The sequence below is a fragment of the Saccostrea cucullata genome, unplaced genomic scaffold (assembly GCF_032062105.1).
Source record: "Saccostrea cucullata isolate Sc308-1 unplaced genomic scaffold, CSIRO_AGI_Scuc_v1 ctg142, whole genome shotgun sequence".
In the NCBI taxonomy this organism is placed as follows: domain Eukaryota; kingdom Metazoa; phylum Mollusca; class Bivalvia; order Ostreida; family Ostreidae; genus Saccostrea; species Saccostrea cuccullata.
This window is the reverse complement of record NW_026939327.1, coordinates 186,658-207,304: the sequence shown is the minus strand read 5'-3', so window position 1 is coordinate 207,304 and position 20,647 is coordinate 186,658. Positions and strand designations below refer to the sequence as shown.

The 20,647-nt window shown below is 32.8% G+C and overlaps 3 protein-coding genes across 3 annotated transcripts; 2 read left to right on the top strand and 1 right to left on the bottom strand.

Annotated features, from left to right (window-relative positions):
• Window positions 1-142: 142 nt before the first annotated feature.
• LOC134252881 (PACRG-like protein) lies at window positions 143-4,416 on the top strand. The gene is made up of 7 exons (XM_062735425.1): window positions 143-372; window positions 1,933-2,000; window positions 2,563-2,653; window positions 2,856-2,990; window positions 3,286-3,393; window positions 3,490-3,570; window positions 3,918-4,416. Exons 1-7 carry the CDS (start codon window positions 217-219, stop codon window positions 3,972-3,974), a joined length of 696 nt encoding a protein of 231 aa, XP_062591409.1. The 5' UTR covers window positions 143-216; the 3' UTR covers window positions 3,975-4,416.
• Window positions 4,417-6,042: 1,626 nt separating this feature from the next.
• LOC134252879 (uncharacterized) lies at window positions 6,043-9,959 on the bottom strand. Its single transcript, XM_062735423.1, has 4 exons — window positions 9,744-9,959; window positions 7,903-8,000; window positions 7,493-7,663; window positions 6,043-7,369 (listed from the first exon to the last, which is right to left on the bottom strand). The coding sequence occupies exons 2-4, from the start codon at window positions 7,970-7,972 to the stop codon at window positions 7,125-7,127; spliced, it is 486 nt and encodes a 161-aa protein (XP_062591407.1). The 5' UTR covers window positions 7,973-8,000; window positions 9,744-9,959; the 3' UTR covers window positions 6,043-7,124.
• A 3,047-nt stretch (window positions 9,960-13,006) lies between these two features.
• Window positions 13,007-20,248, top strand: LOC134252877 (dual oxidase maturation factor 1-like). The gene is made up of 11 exons (XM_062735422.1): window positions 13,007-13,134; window positions 14,625-14,827; window positions 15,042-15,099; window positions 15,381-15,518; window positions 16,245-16,343; window positions 16,489-16,642; window positions 16,795-17,009; window positions 17,113-17,226; window positions 17,321-17,481; window positions 17,771-17,919; window positions 19,324-20,248. Exons 2-11 carry the CDS (start codon window positions 14,657-14,659, stop codon window positions 19,364-19,366), a joined length of 1,302 nt encoding a protein of 433 aa, XP_062591406.1. The 5' UTR covers window positions 13,007-13,134; window positions 14,625-14,656; the 3' UTR covers window positions 19,367-20,248.
• The last annotated feature ends 399 nt before the right edge of the window (window positions 20,249-20,647 follow it).

Below are 20,647 nucleotides of genomic sequence, written 5' to 3'. Positions count from 1 at the left end.
TCGAATTTATGCAAAATTAATTAAATAAGAATTAAAATTTATTTGTATAAATTTCACTGTTTGTATTATTAAGAATAATTTTTCCACATGGCGTATTAATTTAAGTTGTCGTAGAAACACTTTTACTTCCGATCCATGTGAAACCTGCTTCCGGTGTAAACATGGTCTGAATTTAGAAATGTGATCAAGATTTTTTTTTCATATTTACACATTGGAATGGCATCTTCAAGATCCATGTCAACACCCGGTAGTGCAGGGAAAAAGAGTGGCCAACACAAATCAGTGAAAAGTTCATCAGAAACTTTGATGAATACAAAACCTCAAAAGCTATCAAGACCATCTGATAAGCTTAATCCAAAGACTGTTAATCCAGTTAGTACTTTAAATGAGTTTGTTCAAATATTATTATATCTCTCGTGAACAGAAAAAAATTGATGAAACAAATTGCCTTGGTTATCTGACTTTTATGGTGTTCGGATTGGGGCAATTGCAAAAGCTCAACAGCATGCACGAGCATTCAGCAGTGTTCAGAAAAACATGCCAACGATTCAACACACAACAAGCCGTCATGCTAACACAAAACAAATGAACATCATTAAACTAACACATCATTAAACAATGCGTTAACACAAGCTCTCCCAACACACTAACACACAATAATGAACGACACGCTGTCACACTAACACAATTAAGTTCGCACGACACACTGCACTTATACACAACACACTGTCGCTCTAACGCACAACGCATAGTTGCCCTTTAACAACATTGAACAACACGCTGTCAAGCTAATACAAGTTTGCACAACACACGGTCTCACTTACACATTTGTATATAATTGTGTTAGTGTGACCGTGTGTTAATTGTGTGTAAGCCAGAGGCATGTTGTGTGATGGTGTGTTGTGTGATGTTGTTTTAGCGTGACATTTAGTTGTGTTAAATTTTGTTAGCATGACGACTTGTTGTGTGTTTGTGAGTTGTGTTAAGCTTTGTAAGCCCAACAGTGTGTTGTTTGAAAGCATGTTGGCATAATTGCATGTTGTATGTTAGCACGATTGCCAAGTTTTTCTGAGAGCACTGTTGAACTTATGTAATTGATCCTATCTGGACAACATAGACTATATGGAACATCATTTCATTAATTAAAGCCATCCTTTTAAAATCACTTATTTATGTTATCAAAACCTTAGTAAATCTACTGTCCAGAAATTCAGATATGGATCAATTCATGTTACTTAGATTTTGTGTTTTTTAACTGATGCTGGAATGTGAGGGGGAGATAGGGATGGTTTTCATGCAAATTAAGGCTTTATCTGTTTAGTGTTTATTCCAAAGTTATCTTCATTTTTTCTTCAAATCATATCAGAGTGTTTTCCCTAAGAACCGGCTACCAGCCAAATTGACCGCTTCAATTGACAAAAATGCTGCTTTGAAATAAAAATTTGTTGTAAGGTCCACAGAGATTTTGTTCATAAACCTCAGCCCCTAGCCTGTTACAACTTATCTCTAACCCTTTACTTTGAAATAAGGCCTAGAAAAAAAAATATGTTTGTTTCCGCTTTCCCGACCGACCCTAATTTATAGTGCCGACCCTAAAAAATTTTTTAATGCTTTTGTCCCATGTAAAGATTTCAAGGGAATTATAGTCTCCAACTTCGCAAGCTTTTCAAGACAGAAAGAAGTTTGATTTTCTATTATAAGTTTAAGTCACAGAAATGCTTGAAAACACCATTTCTTTTGTCATTAATGTTACTTCTATACACGTTTTGATTAAAGAAGTAAAAATAATTTTCAAAAAAAAAAAAATTTGCCTACCGACCTACCCTATATTTTTTTCAGCCTGAAAGCGGAAACAAACATCCTTTTTTTCTAGGCCTAAAGGGAAAACACTGTATCATGTAATAAGAATTCTATTGTCTATTTTCTTTTCAGTTTGCAGCCACCACAAAAAATCAGTCTGCCTTTGCATCTGTTTATATGACTGGTGGTCTTCCTTGCAGGTCAGTGAACTTTTTAATTAAAATCATAAAAATGTATGGGCGCCCATTCAAAGTGGAGCATCCCTATGCAAAAGGGCATAAATCAAGGCAGTATTTGAGAATATAGATCCCGATGCCTGCAATTACATCTCTTCCATTATGCACACAAGGACAAACAAAACCCTTCTTCCCCCAACACACACATTACTGTATCCTCCAACTCCATTGTGAGAGGAAAATGATATGATGGTGGCCATGTTGCACATCATCTAAATAACTAAATAATGCATTGCCAGACAACTGCTGTTTGGTTTTCCTTCATAGCAACTATAGCATGTATAATATAAGATTTCAGTTGCTTTCTTTCAGAGTATGAATGAATTTTAGATAGTCTTTTTTGTTTATTTTATCATGGAGCTTATGACCAACTTTTTTTATGCTTCAAAAGGAAATAGAAACTCCTTAGTCTTCAGATGTTCTGTGTAGACATGGGTGTACATGTATTATTTTTTGCCAAACTAAATTTCATTTCTCCATGACAAAAAATAAAAAAAATAAAAATAAAGGTCATTGTATATTACAGATTGGTGCATGGTTCTGTGAAACACAAGTTACAGTGGTCCACTCCACCTGATGAACTCCCATTTGATCCAGTTCTAGTCACTCTTGCTGATGTAGGATTTTTTCACTTACAGTTTATCTAGCTACATGTATATAACTCTGGATTGTTTTTTAAACATTTAAATAGGAATGATCAAAGTTTCATCTATCTGAAGCTTTCTGTTTGAGAAAAAAATGTGAAATGTATTAAAAAAAAAAAAAAGCTCAGAAAATATGGAAGATGATAATGCTACAAGATTATATTTATGGTTACAGGGCCTGAAGGAGACTGTACATCCCTATACATTTGTGTCCCGGGTTGGCTTCCAGGAAATGTTAGAGGTGGACGGAGCCCAACAGAAAGTCCTGCCTATCTTGCCAAAAATCACTTTCTCCATTAGAGCTGCACTGGTGATCTATGTTTTAATACATATACATTCACTAAAGTAAAATGCTTGTATGGAATGTACAATGTGCCTCTATCTTCCTTGAAAGATTACAATATAAGGAAACAAGTGTTTAAGTGTAGAAAAGGAAGTGAGGTGATAATATCGATACACAAGTAACATTCCATTTTTAGGATCAGTACATGTATTGCAATAAAACATCTATCAACAGGCTAATATTATATTCTGATTTATTGCACAAGTTTATGTATAAATAAAAAGTTGAAAACGAAGGTAAATTTTTAATCTTTATTTTGTAGAGCCACAAAGAAAACTCGGTGTTTGAAGGCGGCCTTGATGCTTTAGTTCAGTTGAGTGATGTTGTGGGACCAGAGCTTAATCAACATCTTAAGACAATATTAGTACCAGTAGGCATCTCCAACATTCCCAATATCTGCACTTTTATTTTTCTGAAAAGTAGATACGTCGCAACAAAAACATCTTTTTCCTGTCTCTGATTTTAGGTATCAAAGAGAATGATGGACAAGAAATATAAGGATCGTATCACTGAGGTGGTGCAGCGATTGGAACAAAATGGTGGAAAGGTTAGTTATTAAATATCCTTAATTAAAGAATACTTGTGTTTTTTGTCATCTAAATCCATGAAAACTATATGGATTAATATTCCATTCTTCATTTTAGGTTTACTGTATCTAAATTTAAATACGGTACTAGCTAGGAAATACACTACAACATTAAATACCCTAGGAATCACTTTCTGTTAATAAATAGGTCTATAGGTCTTTGTATATATTGTACATAGAACCTCATGTGCCATTAATTGGTTTGAAAGAAATAAATTGAACTTGATCATTATAAAAATAAGTGGTGAATTTCCCCATCTATTTGAATGGATAAGATATTCTTTAATATTTTTTCCACCTCATTTTAGGACTCACTTTTGATTCTGAAATCCAAAATTCCTACCTATTCCTCCATATTTACCTGACCTGTTTGGTTTGTGCATTAGAGGGGAGAGAACTCCATCCAGCATTGTCCAACTTCAGACAAGGCCTTTTATTCCATGTTTACCTGGTACATGTCTAGATCAGAAATACATGTACTGGTTAGTTTGGTGCTATGACCTAGTAAGGGTTAAAGTTTCTTTTATTGTTTCTTCTTTTTAATTTAGTAATTTTGTAGATTGAATCATAATTTGTGCAGGACAATTTATGAACTACATTTAGTGTGATTTATTCAATTTCTTTGGATTAAAAAAAAAAGTGGAGAATTTTATTACGTCTTAATTGTCATCAATGACCATGAGAGCATACAAAATATCAATTATGACAATTTTAAACAGACATGTACATGGAATCAAGTTACTTTTTGGTTTATTTGTTGTTTTGTTGAATCCATTATGATTGACAATGAATTTTCATTTTAACACTTCAGAGGGTTTATTCCCCAAATGTCTAAAACCTATATAAACAGCGTAATTATCACACTCAATTAAGAGGCCCTCTGAGGGGCACAGGTAGAGTTTACCTGTGTTATCTTGATTTGATATTCTAAATTAAATATATTTATTTTTTTGAGAAAGTTATCTTGCTTTAATATTCTAAATCAAATATATTTATTTTTCTGAGAAAGAATATGAACCAAACCATAATTTATTTGATTAAATAACTATATTTCAAGACACCAAACAAGTGTTTTTTCATACAAATATGTAAAGTGATGACAAGTTTATTATTTACAAATATTTAATTTTTAAAATACATAAAACACTTTGAGTACTCTTCATTAAAATCACATTTTAAGTACTATTTAATACGCTTTTCATATCTTATATTAATGTGGGAAGCAGAGTTTATATCACTTCAGTTCTCTACATTTATTAGAACTTTTTTCACATTTATTGGGTTTAATCTCTCATCTCATTAGCTCAGATTTTGAGGCTGGGACAGGTCAGGTGTAAAATGAGTCACAGAAAAAGTCTTATCTAACTTTCAAAGTGAACTGATCTAACCAGTCTCAATACCAATTATTCATAATTTATGTTGTTAGTTGAAATTATATTCAAAATTCACAGTAAAGTGATTTGTTTTCAAATTATTGAATGCTACATGTTTACATTTTCACAAATACATAAAATAAAATTAATAGTCTTAAGATTTAAGTTTTATCATGGAGACTTAAAACGATTTTGAAAATGGTAAATTGTTATTACATTAAATGTATTCAGAGTAAATGCTTAAAACTTAAGCTAAAAACGGACATGAAAATTATTAAGATAAAAAAAATAAAAGAATTCAACATTGAAAAAAAAAATATATATATATATCTACAATGTCAAGATCAATTAGCACAATAAAATAAACTTTTTTCTAATCTAAATGAAGGTAGTTTTATGCTACAAAATTAAAATAAATACTATAAAAATTTGAGTAGAAAAATATTTTTAACATTTGAAAAACATTTAATTCAATTTATAGGAATTATTGGTAATTGAAACATTGATTAATATAGCTTGACTAAAATACCTAGTAAATACTTTGAACATATGAGTAAAAAATATTTAAAAATTTGAACAACATTTAATTCATTTTATAGGACTTATCGCTAAGATTTTTCCAATATAACTTACAAGTCTTTGAAAGAGTCATATAAATGCAGGTAGTTTATTCATACAGTTTAAGACACAGGTAACACAGGTAAACGCTACCCTTGCCCCTCAGAGGGCCTCTTAATTGAGTGTGATAATTATACTGTTTATATAGGTTTTAGACGTTCGCGGAACACACCCTTCAGAGTTGGTTTGAGCCACACTTGTTGTCAGCTTTTTATATTGTGTGAAAATTTGTACAGCGTATTTCTCTAACTCAGTGATTTCAAGATTTTAAATCATGTTTATTTTAATATTGCTCCTACCACACAATGATATGTCAATTTCTATATTTCATAGAAAAAAAAATTAAAAGTTATGAAGTGTATCTTGGCAGTTGTGTTTGGACTTGTATAGAAAATCTAAAAATGCAAGTAAGTGAACAAAGAAAAAAACAACAACATCTGTATATATTCCTCATCTTTTTGAATGTTTTTATACAAAAAAGGTCTTGAAAAGAGACACAACAGAATAACTTCAATACAATTAAAACAATTAGGCAGGATAATAGAGATTATCTTGACATTACAATGAATCCAAGAATTACATGTGAACATTCAATATACATAATCCCAAAGCTGCAACACAGAGTCTTGAAAAGGTGATATTTAAAGTAACATTTTCATTCTTTTATTTTTGCAAAATAATGTATGCAAAGAGGGAAAAATATACTTCCACAATTGAAGATCACTTGCAGTATAGAATGTTATGAACTTTAACATCATAATTAAGGTAGTGTTAAATAAATGATATAGGTACAATCAAAAATTATTAATTAACATTTTTCTGCAACATATAAAACTTTGGTTACAAAATAACATTTTCTAGAAGTATACATGGTCCATTTGAAATTTCTATTTCAAAAAAATTTGGCACATATCTGCTTCAAGATCTTTTAACAAGTTTAGAAAAAATGTCATTTTGTGTAACTATATTGAAAAGACTGTATGAGTTTTGTACTAAGGTAAAATCCAATTGGTAAGATTAACTTTTACATAATTTGTTAAACAGTTAGGAATACTTTAAAAATATTATGTAGCTATATTTCCTTATACAGTTGAACCTTATTATCTTGAATTCTGATATCTTGAACACCGTGAATAGTCGAAGTGATTTGGAAATCCCAAATAATCATTCCTTCAGTATTTTACTTTTGATATCTTAAATCCTTGGATATTCATAACTTTTTCTTGACCCATTTGAGTTTAAGAAATCAGAGTTTGACTGTACATGTAGAAGTTATACTGGATACAATATTCCTTGTTTATAGGATTCAATATTGTACTCTTTTTTCCCAAACAAAACCAATTTAATACCATAAATGTTTTTCTAAATTCTAATATTCATATTTAAATATCCAGGAGGGAATTAATGTATTATCTGATATTTGCAGAAAATGATTTATATAGTACAATTTGGATGGATTGTTACAATGATATTGATGAATTTCCCCTGATTTTATTTGTATATATATACATATTTCACTCAAAACTAGCACAATGTTTTAGTAATAATAAAAACCAGCATAACGGTAACAACTGATATGTGTCTACTCCAACTAGCCATGTTACAACCATCTTGTCCACAACTAAGAATACAGCCACTCATGCGGCGTCCATTGTACTTAATGACCTTCATCCAGCCGCAGTGACTCTGTCTCCCAATCTCTGTTTCTGACGTCGTACCGCCATTGTCCACTACACAATCTCTCACAATCAAAGAAAAGCCAGCATCAGCTGAAATAAAGTCATTCATATTTATATGTCTGGCATACGAAATGAAGGGCCATGGTCCATTATGCTCACCTGAGTGAATGGCTCAGGTGAGCTAAAACTGAAAGTAATACTTTCTTTACTCACTGTCTTCGGCCACCATCTTTATACACTGTGTCGCTGGAAACATCCCCATTCTCCCGTCTCGGCTGGCTTTACAATCGGATCTGTAGTATTTCCCTGTATTATTGAAAGTGTCTTCACAACCTGAGTTTCCTCTGTTGAGTGAGGTACAAACAAAACATCCAATGGCATTCGCTAGAAAGAGAAGAAATTAATATCAATAGCTATATTACGGTTGCAGTTTTCAATAAAAGCGTATACTTTTTGCTTATAGTAGGTTATTTCTTTTGCCCTCTCTCTCCCATTAACTGAGATTGCTTCATACGGACCGTGGATATGGATATTTGCAAGGGAGAACAAGAACACATCTTGCATTCTAAATTTCTAATTAATATAAAATTTTGCATCTAACTGAACACACGATGGCGACTCACCACTGTAAGAACAAAGTAGCAGTCCTGTGAATATGGTAAGTACACATGTAGCAGGTTCTCGCTGTCTCATCTTCCCTACATCACTGGTCAATGGGTCACTGAAATGTATGGGCACTATGTCAATATTGATAATATTGTACGCTTATATTAAGGCTTTTACGTGCATTTAGCTAGGCACGGTCGATTTTCTTGGATTCTTGACCGTGCTATTGAATTACTAAGTTTGTAGACTAACAATTATATTGATACTGCGATTAATTTTATTCCTTGCATTCATCAGGACCAAGTATTGTAAGAATTTTGTGGCTATTCTTGTTGTCCTTGATGAAATTTAGCTTTTAATTACTAGTAATTCCTATGTTATTTTTACAAAACTGATTACTGCATGCTGCTTTTCGTCCAGTATTGTTTTCTTTTTTTTGGGGGGGGGGGGGGTTGCAACAACCCTTAAAGAAATTAATTTAATAGTATAAATTAGTACGTTTAAAAGCGCGTGGTCCCCTCGCCCCACTGGAATTCCTGGTTCTGACTTTGAGTCCACAATATGAATTTCCCCTAAATATTTTCCCTCCCTCGAATCTACATTCACACGTTTATATTGATTTATCCTGTTGGTTACTAATCATAATTTTTGTTCTTTATTTTCAAGCATTTAATTTTACCCCTTTTGAGACACACGAAAATTGCATGGTGATTTATCCAGCAGATCACAGGCACCTGACGTTACTTATTTTTCTTTTTATGAAAAAAATATCCCCCCCCCACGTAAGGTAAGGGATAGATTTTTTGTTACTAAAAGAAAAATAAGTAAAGTCAGGTGCCTGTGATGCAGATACATGTATACATTTTACTGGTACATGTTCGTATATGATTTCAATTTCAAAAATGACGATTTTATGAATAAATGAATAGATTTCAGAATAATGAAATATTACAGCACAGGTCAGGTTCGAATGAATGGATTCTAGAACAATGCTTGATTTTGCAACGGCTTATAAATAATTCAATTTTATAATACAGTAGCTTAAGGAGCAGTGCATGTGTACCTGTATGTGTCGCTCAATAATTGTTGGAGCGCAAATCATCTACTGAAATTTAAGTCTCTTTACTCTCAATTTATGGTATTTTCAATGCTCAAATATACCAGTTTTTAGACTTCCACTTTAAATGACAGTTTGATACGGAGTTGTATTTCATCACGTACATCAGTTAGGCCTATTCATAACCATACGAATTACTGAATACAAAATATCAGCAGTGGCAGTACTTCATTCATTTACGAGAGAGACATCACCTTGCATATGAACCCTCACCCCCACCCCAGTTTTAAAACATACAATTACTTCTGGTCCCACGTCAACTGCCTTCAAGTGATATGTGCGCGTTATCATTGGTTTTTTACAAAAGAACAGTGTAAGGATATTTGTTCTTTTCACATTGGGATGGATGGGTCAATAGGTTAAACTGGTAAAACTATGTATGGCTATATACAATGTAATTAAAATTGTTTACTCTGAGATTTCCAAGCAAGCCGATTCTTTGTATTATATATCTTTCGCTGCATGTATATACCCTTCAAATCTATTCTCTATTGAAAAGTTGGTGGCTCGTTTTAATACTCCTTGAAGGGTGGAGGGGGGTATTAAAACGAGCCATGAACTTCTTAATAGAGAATACCTTTAGATCCGCCCATGATATTTTTTCTTTGGGAGTATACTAGTAGTTATAATCAACAAATCAACACGTACGAAGGCGATAACACATACATTCTGCCAATTTCTTTGAAAAGGTGAATCGATATTTACTTAGTGTATCTATACCAAGGAAAGAATCATACTTACAAGAAATGCAGTGAATGTATAAACCATTAATCCTCGAAGAACTGGAATTTCATAATGAACATTTAATGATGTAATCTAGAAGAAAAGACTCAGACGCATCAATGTCTAAGAGTGCAGACAGCGATGGATGTCAGCTTGCTGATCATGCGCGAAAATATATTACCATGACAACCGATTCCAATTTCTCCAGCAACAAAATGTAACGAGATGGCTTCAACGCGTAAACAAAGTAATATTGCTCCAATGAGTAATGGCGTAGCAATCGATAAAATGATCGATTACACATAAACTTAAATTTCCACTGCTCTGAGGAGAGTCTTGATGTTTCCAAGGTATTCCCCCTCCTCCCCAACAAATTCTAATAAATTGTATATCAAGATGAAATTCAAAAATTATTATGAAGACGTTAGACGATTTAAAAAAAAAACATTTTAAGAATGGAAAAATATGTAAGAAGTGGATCTAACAAAGAATTTTAGTTATGATGGTTTATATATTACATCCCCTCTCTTTTGATAGATAGTTTTTGAAAATAAATTAATGATCGTAAGCAATGCTCAAACATATATACCGTATAGTAGTATAAGTTTCTATATATTGTTGTTACATTTTGTTTATAAATAGTCTGGGTTGATCCAGATGGAGAGGGGGCATATCTTGGACCTAGAAAACTTACTTGGCAATTGGCAAGCGTCGGACCAAACTACCTAGTGTCCTAGTATTACCCCCCCCCCCCCCCCACACACACACACACACACACACAATTGAGTGACAAACAGGAGAAAATGACGACAGGGAGAATACTATCTGTTTAGTCATTCTTTTCTTTACAAAAACATAATGCAATAAAAAACGCTTCAATATTGCAATAATGTATCAATGATCCCCATAAGAATTCCAGTATAATTAGTATCAGATTATATGTAAAAAGATAAAGTAACATTGAAATATTAATCAAATATCCGTTGAAGGTTTTTGTAAAGTTGAAAACAAATAACTCCATCGATTATCAGAGCACGATTAGCCTGATTAAGGAATATTACAAGGTTAAAATTTAATCATCGTATCTGCTTTGGATGGATTTGTTAAAATATTTTACAGACTAGATCAATTATTTACAGGAAAAATCAATGAAAGTATCCATGGAAAAGATCTATAAATCAATAAATACTATAATCTCTAAATTCATAATTATATTAAAAAAAACTCACACATTTTATGCCCCGTAATCGAAGATTCGGGTGTATATAGTACATATATTTACCCTGTCCGTCCGTCTGTCTGCTTGTCCACACAGACTTTAACATTGCCCATAACTTTTGATTGTGTAGAGATATGGCTTTCATAATTCACACGTATCTTCCTTGTGACAAGGCCTTCCTTTAGGTACCAAAATATTTGACCTCTTGACCTTGACCTTAGAGTTTGATCCACTTTTGCAAAAAAAAATTATTAAACTTTAACCTAGGTCATGACTTTTCAACAGTTGGATTACGCAGGACTTTCATATTTCACATGTGGTTTTATCGTGACAAGACCATTCCACGGGTGTAAATATTTTTGACCTTCTGACCTTGACCTTATAAGTTTTGAACTTTTGGTGCTAGGGCTTTTATATTTTGCACGTGTATCTCTTATGACAAGATTTGTTACCTAGGACTTTGACCCACTTTTAGGAAACATTAACCGTTTGAGTGGTTGGTGTTTGAGCGTTCATATTTACCAGGCATGTCTTTTGAATTCTTTTCTTAGGGTTACAGCATTTTTATCTCTTGGCTTTGACCTTTGAGCGTAGCTTGCATTTGAGAAACTTTAATCATACGGGGGCATCGGGGTTTCACAAACACATCTTGTTTGTTTTGTTTTATTTTCTTCTTATGCTGTTTGTTCGTTTTATTTCTTAAAATAATAAATAATTTCATATATCTGAAACCGTGTTTTCGGTCTACAAGTCCCCCCTCCCTTTATTAACCGGGTAGATAAATCATTTAATTTGATTTAAAGTAAAATCTTTGGAACCATTTAGTCAGACAAGTTCAATGAATCAATAAATATTAAAAATCTTTCAAATTACAATTTTTTTAAAATCAATGTTGTTTGCTTGTTGTTTTTCCCTTTCCATCAATTTAAATATATTCAAATCAAATATGAAATCGTGCTCGTGGCCGGTTTAACCCCAACCCCCAACCCCCCCTCTTTTATTTAAATAAACAATATGATGAGCTTTTTCTGGGACTGCACTTTATGAAATCACGGTAGGTAAAACTGTTTATCGGTCTTTGATACTTACGTAAGTAGTGTACTTTTAAATGCATCAGAGGTATGGGGATGGCATAAAGCTACTGATATCGAAAAAATCCACCTTAACTTTTGTAAAAGAGTCTTAGGAGTGGGTCAGAAAACAGTTAATAATTTCATATATTGTGAATTAGGAAGATATCCACTAGCAGTAAAAATGAAATTAAAAATTTTCAAATATTGGCTCAAGTTAAGAGGGACTGATAATTGTATAATTAGGGCCTGTTATGAAGATATGGTTTTACGTAACGATAAGTGGATTATGTGTATTAAAGAAGAGTTGGAGAGACTAGGTTTGAGCTATTTATGGGAATCTAACATTGTTGATAGTTGTACATATAAAATAATTGAACAAAGGATGACTGATATTTATAGACAAAATATTTTTTCATTTGTAACTTCATCTTCAAAAGGACAATTGTACCAATATGTTGTGAATGATTTTGTCTTACAAAGATATTTAACAAAACCTATTGATGATAGATATAGGAGAATGCTTACCAAGATTAGATTATCAAACCACCAATTAAAAAATGAAACTGGTAGATATAATAATACACTTAGATCTCAAAGAATTTGCACACTTTGCGCCTGTAATGATATTGAAGATGAATTTCATTTCATATTAAAATGTCCATTTTATGAAAATTTGAGAAGTATGTACATTAAGAAATATTATTATGTCAAACCAAGTGTTTTTAAAGTTGTATGTTTAATGAGTAGCGAAAATGTTAAAGAATTGTCTAATTTGGGGAAATTTTTATATAAAGCTACTGCTCTACGAAAGTCGAATTTGTAACTACTATTGATATCTATATCCTTTGTGTATTTTTGTATATATAATATTTATTCTGTTTTCTTTATTGTGTTTATATGTTGTACATGTAAATCTGATGAGCCTTTGGCTTAAAGAATAAAGAAAGAAAAAAAGTTTGACTGTCGTGATTTCTGAAGAGGGCTTCAGTCAACTTGTCTCACCAAAATATGTACTTCCGCATTTGGTGTATTGCCAATTGGATCGTATCACGTGACACAAACCTATCAGCCCGAAACGGGAAGTTTAAAACGCTGTTTAGCGAAATGTCGATATAAGGTAGGTACTGTTGTAGTTTTTGTTGCATTTTTTCTAATCAGCTTCCTGCTAATTAAACCAATCTTTTGTATCTTTTATAAGTGCTTTAAAGAAACTTATCCTGTTCACGCATGTAAACTAAATTTATCTTATGTGAAGGCGAAATCTCCACAATCTTAAACACTGCACATTTTGTCTGTTTTCACATTGTTGCTGTCTGCTCTATTTTGTATTTGTTTGATAAAAATGTTATTGATATGATTTTATAACTGATAGATTATGTTATTATTACATATTTTTTTGCCTAATATTCTACATGCATATAGAGATATACATTCAATCACAAAAGATTGTTAGCAATAAGTGTAAGTAAACACCGAACTTTTCCTCTTTGCTATATATATGGCTTTCCAATATAGATAGACGATGGGTTTTCAAAGAAGTAACGTTAACCCTCGTTTAAAATCACTGACCTTTGGTATTTACAACTAAAATATGAAAGGGGAAGTGAATTTTGACAAGCTAAATATTATCTCCACCTTTGTAAAATTTAAATACCACGACTTTTGTTCGGGGTGATTTAGGAATGATACGATCTTATGATGCTAGAGTGGAAACTGTCTTGTTTCCCGTACATGATTTAAGTACCTAAATGCAGTTTAATGTAAAATTTATTTTCTAAAAATGAAAAAAAATAAATAAATACAAGTGAAACACAATTTTAACAGTGCTTGTTAATGTCATAAGCAATAGCTGTGTTTTTATTCCCATTATTATTTCAGAAGAATTTTAAATGCTTTAAACTACTCAAAGTTGAATAAATTAGAAAAGGAGGCTTTTCAGTATAACATGGGGAGCATCGTAGTATATGATATTTCTCACAAGTAAGACTATAGGATTGAGTCATGACCACCACCATCCAATGTAAGCCTCGTCTAACACTTAGCCATATCCGACGTTATACTAACCATGTAATTGTGACATCAGTTAAGTTTCCTGTGAGACAAGGGACAAGTGGAATATCATCCTCTGATGAGTACCTGTGCTTAAAAACCGGACAGTATGAAAATTAACGAGACATCACAGCGATAGGGTTTGCCACCAGACTACAAATGCATGCATTCAACCCCCTCCTTTTCGAAGAATGATGATATTCTCTTTTGTAATTTGAATGACCGCCACCACCCCACCCCTCCCCAAACCGATTAAAAAAAATCCCAAAAACATCACTCATTGCTTGAAAAAAAGAAAGGATTGATAATTTCTATGAAATACTTCCTACTTAAACCAGTTATTAAACCATGTTTACATAGTCGTTGTTTTCAAAAATTAAGTTCTATTTTCAGAAAGACAAAATCAATCTTCTAAATAGTATCTACAAAAAAAAAACAACCAATAAATAAAGCTAGAAAAGTTTAATTAGAGTACCTTTATTGCATAGTCCAATGCGTAAATATGATGTATATCTTTCATATTGCAAATTTATCAACTTTTGTTTGTTTTCTTTTCAGAGGAAACGTAACAGAAGAAAAATTTAGTCAAAATGTCTTCTCCGGGCCTGTTTGACGCCCTTCGATCCAATGGCGCCCCGACCTATTACGACTCCGACAAGACGCCTTTTATGGCGGATATTCTGGAGTCTGGACTTATTTACGCCTTTGTGATATTAGCTTTTTCATTCTTCATCATCCTACCTGGAATTCGAGGCAAAGAGGTATGGAAATTTTGACGATCTGTCTTAACTTGTTCAAGATGCTGCCGCCTTACAAGTTGTTCATGACCGTGTATGACAGTACATATACACCATACTATGTCAAATAGATAATAATTAAGAAACGCAACATAAACTATTTTACAAAATATATTTTTCACAAATATTCACCTAAGCTATATTCAAGATTTTCAAAGGGTATCGTTTACGATTTCAGAGAATTTTTGTGTTCATACGTGTAACAGTGACATTATTTATTGGAGGAGTTATTATGTGTAAGTATGATATCCACGTAAATGTAATAATTTGCACATATTTTAAAGTATAAATTACTGCTGCACAGTAGATATATTGCAATTATAGTGACGGAATTTACAATTCTAGTCGCAAACTTTACAGTTCTAGAGATGATTATCTTCACAATTTTAGAGACTGACTTTAAAATTTGAGGCACACTTCACAATTCTGTATTTAAATTTTACAATTATTCTAGTTATTAACTTTACAATTCCAGTTATTTACTTTACAATTCTAATGACAACCTTTCCAATTCTAGTGACTAACTTTGGATATGAATGGGAAGTCGCCGAGGCCAAAAACGTAAGGACCAAGTATAAAGCGGGATCAGCAGGGGAGATTACCGCAGATATCGCCGTATACATGGGCCTCCGAGGGATCAATGTAACACTGAAAGGTAATTACTCCAATGTCATCTGATCCAGGCTCCCATTATATCAATGAGTAATGTGTGTGTTTTGTTTGTTTGTTGTTTGATTAACGTCCCTCTCGAAAAGTTTTCATTCATATGGAGACACCACCATTCACCGGCTGAGGGCTGCAAATTTTTACTTACTCTCGGCACTTTGGGCCATTGGGCAGTGAGGGATCTTTTTCGTGACAACACCTATTGCGGTTGTCCATGGGACCGCAGTTTATACGGTCTCATCCGAAGGACCGGTCTCCACGTCCCGTAGTGGATTCGAACCCGAGACACAAGGATAAATTCAAGACACTCAAACCACTGCGCCTCGCGGGTGACTATACGTTCAATATGTACTACAGTTATGATTTCTATTTCAAAAATGTGAATGCATAACTGTGTTGTTATAGATAAATAAGTTATAGAAAGATCTACCCTACCCCCGAAATAGGATTTTTCAGTTGTTATTTTTATAATAGTAGCCCATTCCACCTTTGGGAAAGCTTGCTTTGTGTAAGCTCTACCAGATATAATTACTGGCTTGGCCTGAGGAATAAAAGCTCACCCAGTTTAAGCAGCTTTATTTGGATCGAAGTATATAACTTAAACCCATCTGCTGTGTTTAGTTAATATAATCTAACTTAAAGTATCTTAAAATAATAAATTTTAACTAACTATAAAAGCTGTATGTGCATTTTTGAATTCAAATTTTGGTTCCAGCTGAGGGCGAAAACCGCGGTCCTTTTAATGAGACCATAAACTACAACGAACACTTCGACTGGAGATGGGAGCAGGGCAGAATAGGATTCGGTATATTTTGTAAGTATAACATCTAACGTAAAATAACATGAATATCAGAAAGGTGTGCAGATTCATTTTGTTATTGTCATAAATCTTTGCAATATCGAAAATATACATGACAAAAAACCCACTTTTCTATATTTTTTATTTTTCATCATTATAGCTGGTCGTTTTCAACAAGAGTTTCGCTCTGCTCAGTTTAGAGGAACCCCCCTTCCCATTATCTGGATTGCTGAGTACTTTATATTTGACGGGGAGGGGATCAGATGGGGGCGACATTACAGACAGGCAGGGTGGTACGCCCATATCATGATGTGGTAAGTACGCATTAAACTTTAAAATATTTTACTTCATTTTAATATAATATTTTTCAAATCTAAATTACTTACTACCTGTAATCATCACTCTTTGTTCCCAAATTACCATTGTCCCTAGTCATACTAATTTAAATGTTACCCTCATCTTTCAGGTTGGCCCTTCCTCTCTGGGTTCTGACAATAATCCTTTTCTTCATTCTTTTAAAATATGGCGCGTATTTCCTCATGTTGACCGGCGGTGTCATGGTGATTGCCAATATTCTCTGGGCCACCATAAGAAATGTTAACGAACTTTTAATTCCGTTTAGTGCCGAACACAAGCTCGAATTTCATTTCGGACCGTCTTTTTATTTAAATTTGATCACAGGTTTGGACAGTTTTCTTGAATTATTCTTTAAAGTGAAATTTTGCTATTGTTCCTTTTCAAAATTAATATTGATATACAACATAGTAAAATAAATGATTTTTAGGTTTATTATGCATTGTATTGGGTGTTATTATCTGGATCCTCGATCTCCGATTCCCGGAACTAGTCACCAATTTCTTTGGTGTCGACCCTCTGCAGGATGACAATTTTATACAAGGTAGTGTTCTAAAAAATTTTCTTGGTCTTTAGTAAATCCCTTATAATGACAATGTAAATATTGCACTTTTTCTCTTGATTTCTTTTTGATAAAGGAGATAATTTTGATACTATCGAGAAAAAGAACGGCATGGAAATGTCCCCTGTGGACGGAAAACCGAATGGCAGTCACAGCGTCACCCGCCCGCCACGAACCTCTGAAGCAGCGGCGGCAGAAGATGATGACGACGACGATGACGAAATATATGAACCTCCAGTACGTTACAGTACTTATGTATCATTTGTTTTTGTTTAAATCATAACTCTCATAGTGCTGGTTTGAACACCACTACTCTTTACCTGATGATATACTAGTAGATTCAAAGTCAACACTAGTTGTTGATTGCTGATCCCATTTTCATTTTTAAAGCTTCTTGAAAAATCCTTTCTTGGTTATTGCTTTTATATCAGAGCTTACGTGAACGCACTCTACTCTTGTACCTCCCAAAACATTTTGTTTTAAATTTTCATCTCTTTTTCATAATATGTTTTTATTCTGATTATAGGTATTCGAGCCTCCTTCTGCACCAAAAGCAGCCAAGTTTGAGAAGCGTAGATCACGTGGTTTGACGCAACGTCTGCAGAGACCACGACGTCGCGCGCCACCTCCCGTCCCAGACGACAATGACCAAGAGGACCTTTACAGCAATACAAGGCAATTCAGCGGCGTTTTTGACAACAATGTCCCTTCTTCTGCTATGTAATGCATGCTTGCTTATATAAAATTTATCCTTTTATTCATTCAGTAACAGAAAGGGGATTTCGTTCAAAATGTAGCTTAGGTTAAGATTTTACTTGACTGGATGAATTTTTTTTCCATAAAACAGGAATATTCTTTTTAAAAGGTACTTGAAATTCGTGTAACTAAATATGAATAAATCATTTATGTGAGTAATGTGTTTTCATGGCCATCAACAAGTTTTTGGGAGAGGGGGCACTGGGGAGGGGGGTCTAAGAGGGTTCTTCCTTTCTCAAAGCCAGAATTTTCATAACCAGTGTCCTGTGTTCAGTTTTCGTGCCTTCTGGTGCGATCTTGAAGAAGTTTCTTAACATACCAAAATATTGTAGTATATGTTAAAATAAACAAAATTAAATTGATCTGTTTCAAACATCATATTTTCACGTGTTTTTAAGGAGGGGGGGCACCCAACACCCCCTCCGTTCCAACGGTCTTGACTTTACTATCAAATCGAATTTGTCCTGTAAACCTTTGTACAAAAGGCAACACTAGTAAATTTTATTGAAAAATTCAAATTGCTTGTAATTCACTGGGGTTCATGAAAAAATATAATTATCAATTATAAATGTCTTTTTCTTCAAACTATGTACATATCGATCAAGGAGGGATAACATTTTGGTGTATTTTAATAAATTATTTCATGAACTTGTGTCCTCTTTACTTAATGAATTGGCATCATGAATGCCAGCTTTTTTAAAAAAATAATTATAATTCCATTTTGTCATGCAAGTTAAACGTATGTTCTTTTTACTTCATCCCTGCATTTCCCCAAAAGTTTCCTTCTTCATGTGCATGTACCTTTCGTTTTCACAGCATGCCTCAATTTTCCCGGACGCCTCGTACCAATCATATCCTACTGATTTCCTGTTACTGTCCACTATTTATGTACTAGTATTCCTGTGTTAGATTAGTGCTAAATGTACTAGGCATGAAATTTTCATGTTTAGCATTTATAGTGGCAAAACCTAGTATAGTAAATATAGTACTGCATGTTTATTCTATACACAGTATATATTTTTACTCCGATAATATATCAAATATACATGCACATATATTATAGTACTCTGTACATCAAATGCTATTGTCAAAACCGACAAAGTGCAATGTATTCTTCAGCGTTTTTTTTAATTATCTATTGAAGAATTCTTATCTCTAGATTTTGAGTTTATTTAAGCAAAAGTTAATTTCACTTTGAGAATTTATTTTAATATATTTGGTATATAGAACTTACAATGTTAACGAATTGCGAAATGAAACCTACCCAACGACTGAAAGGATGTTAAATATTATTGCCAATTAATTATTTTTCTCTATTTTTAGAAATCCAGATCAAGTCCATATCAACATGGGATACCGCCATTAAAAATTTTAAGCTCCATGAAAATTTACAGAATGTCTTCCTGTGTAAGGAACTGGTTTCACTTGACACATGTTAATGATAAAGTATATATAATGTTTTACATGTAACTGCATTTATGTATATTTTCATTCATTTTGATCGTTTATGATAGTCCGTATTTCACGTTTTGATATACTTTTCTATTTGTTTGTATATTTTGTTTTAGAAATTAAAAATGTAAAAATCACGATCTACAAGATGTCGTCTTAAATACACACAAGATTTTGTTGAAATTCATGGAAATTCATGGAAATTTTTTTTCGACTCTGTATTCATCTTAAAGTATTAATTTCGTTCTTATATTGTCCAAAAATTAAAAAGATATGAATTATTCAAAACGCATGAAGAGTATTCACTTTATTTTATTTTACTTAATGTATATCAACTGTAAAAATGTTTTATATACTTTGTATTGTATAAGTTTTTCTTGCCGTTTTCTTTATAAAATAAACCTTACTTTTATAAATTTTGTTGATATATCATCTTTCAAATGTAAAGGGGGTGCAGGTCATTACCTCATTTTTGCAAATATCAAAATGACACGTGAGAAAATTCGATAAATCATGTGTTCAAATATAAAAATACATAAAACATTTAGTTCATTTCGTTGCAAGGAACGAATCCAAAACAATACATAGCAGAAATAACGGCATTTCCTTTATGATTTCTCCTACAACGTATCACTGCCCTTCACTCCGTTGATACCCCTTCTTTGATATTTTTTAGATAATGAAATAAATGACCCCTTAGACTTCTAATCATGGTTTTAATGATAACAGAACAGGGCGACATTCGTTACAAAAGCTCAACTCTTGTGTGGATCTAATATATACATGTATTAATGTAGTTTCAGCAAACTAAAAATTTTCTCGAGCTTCGAAACAGGAATTAAAAAAAAAAACAATAACAAATAAAAAAAATAAATTAAAAAAAACCTTGTTTCGACATTTTTTCTATAAAGTTCGTGTAACAGAGGATAGCAATAGAGAGATCAAGGTTAAGTAGTTATTTTGCAACAGGAAATTCATCAGCAAGTGTAAGAAGAAAAACCGAACTATTTCACGTAAAAAAAAAATTATTAAAAGAAAATGACGTATTCAAACTTCAAGGCAATCAAAGGATGAAATTCTTTAAAATCACCTTTCTGTCTTTTTACCGTTAATGTATTCCTTTCCTTCATAATTATACTTACAAGAAGGGATACAGTCAATCAAATGCAGGAGATAGGTTCTAGAAAATGCTCCA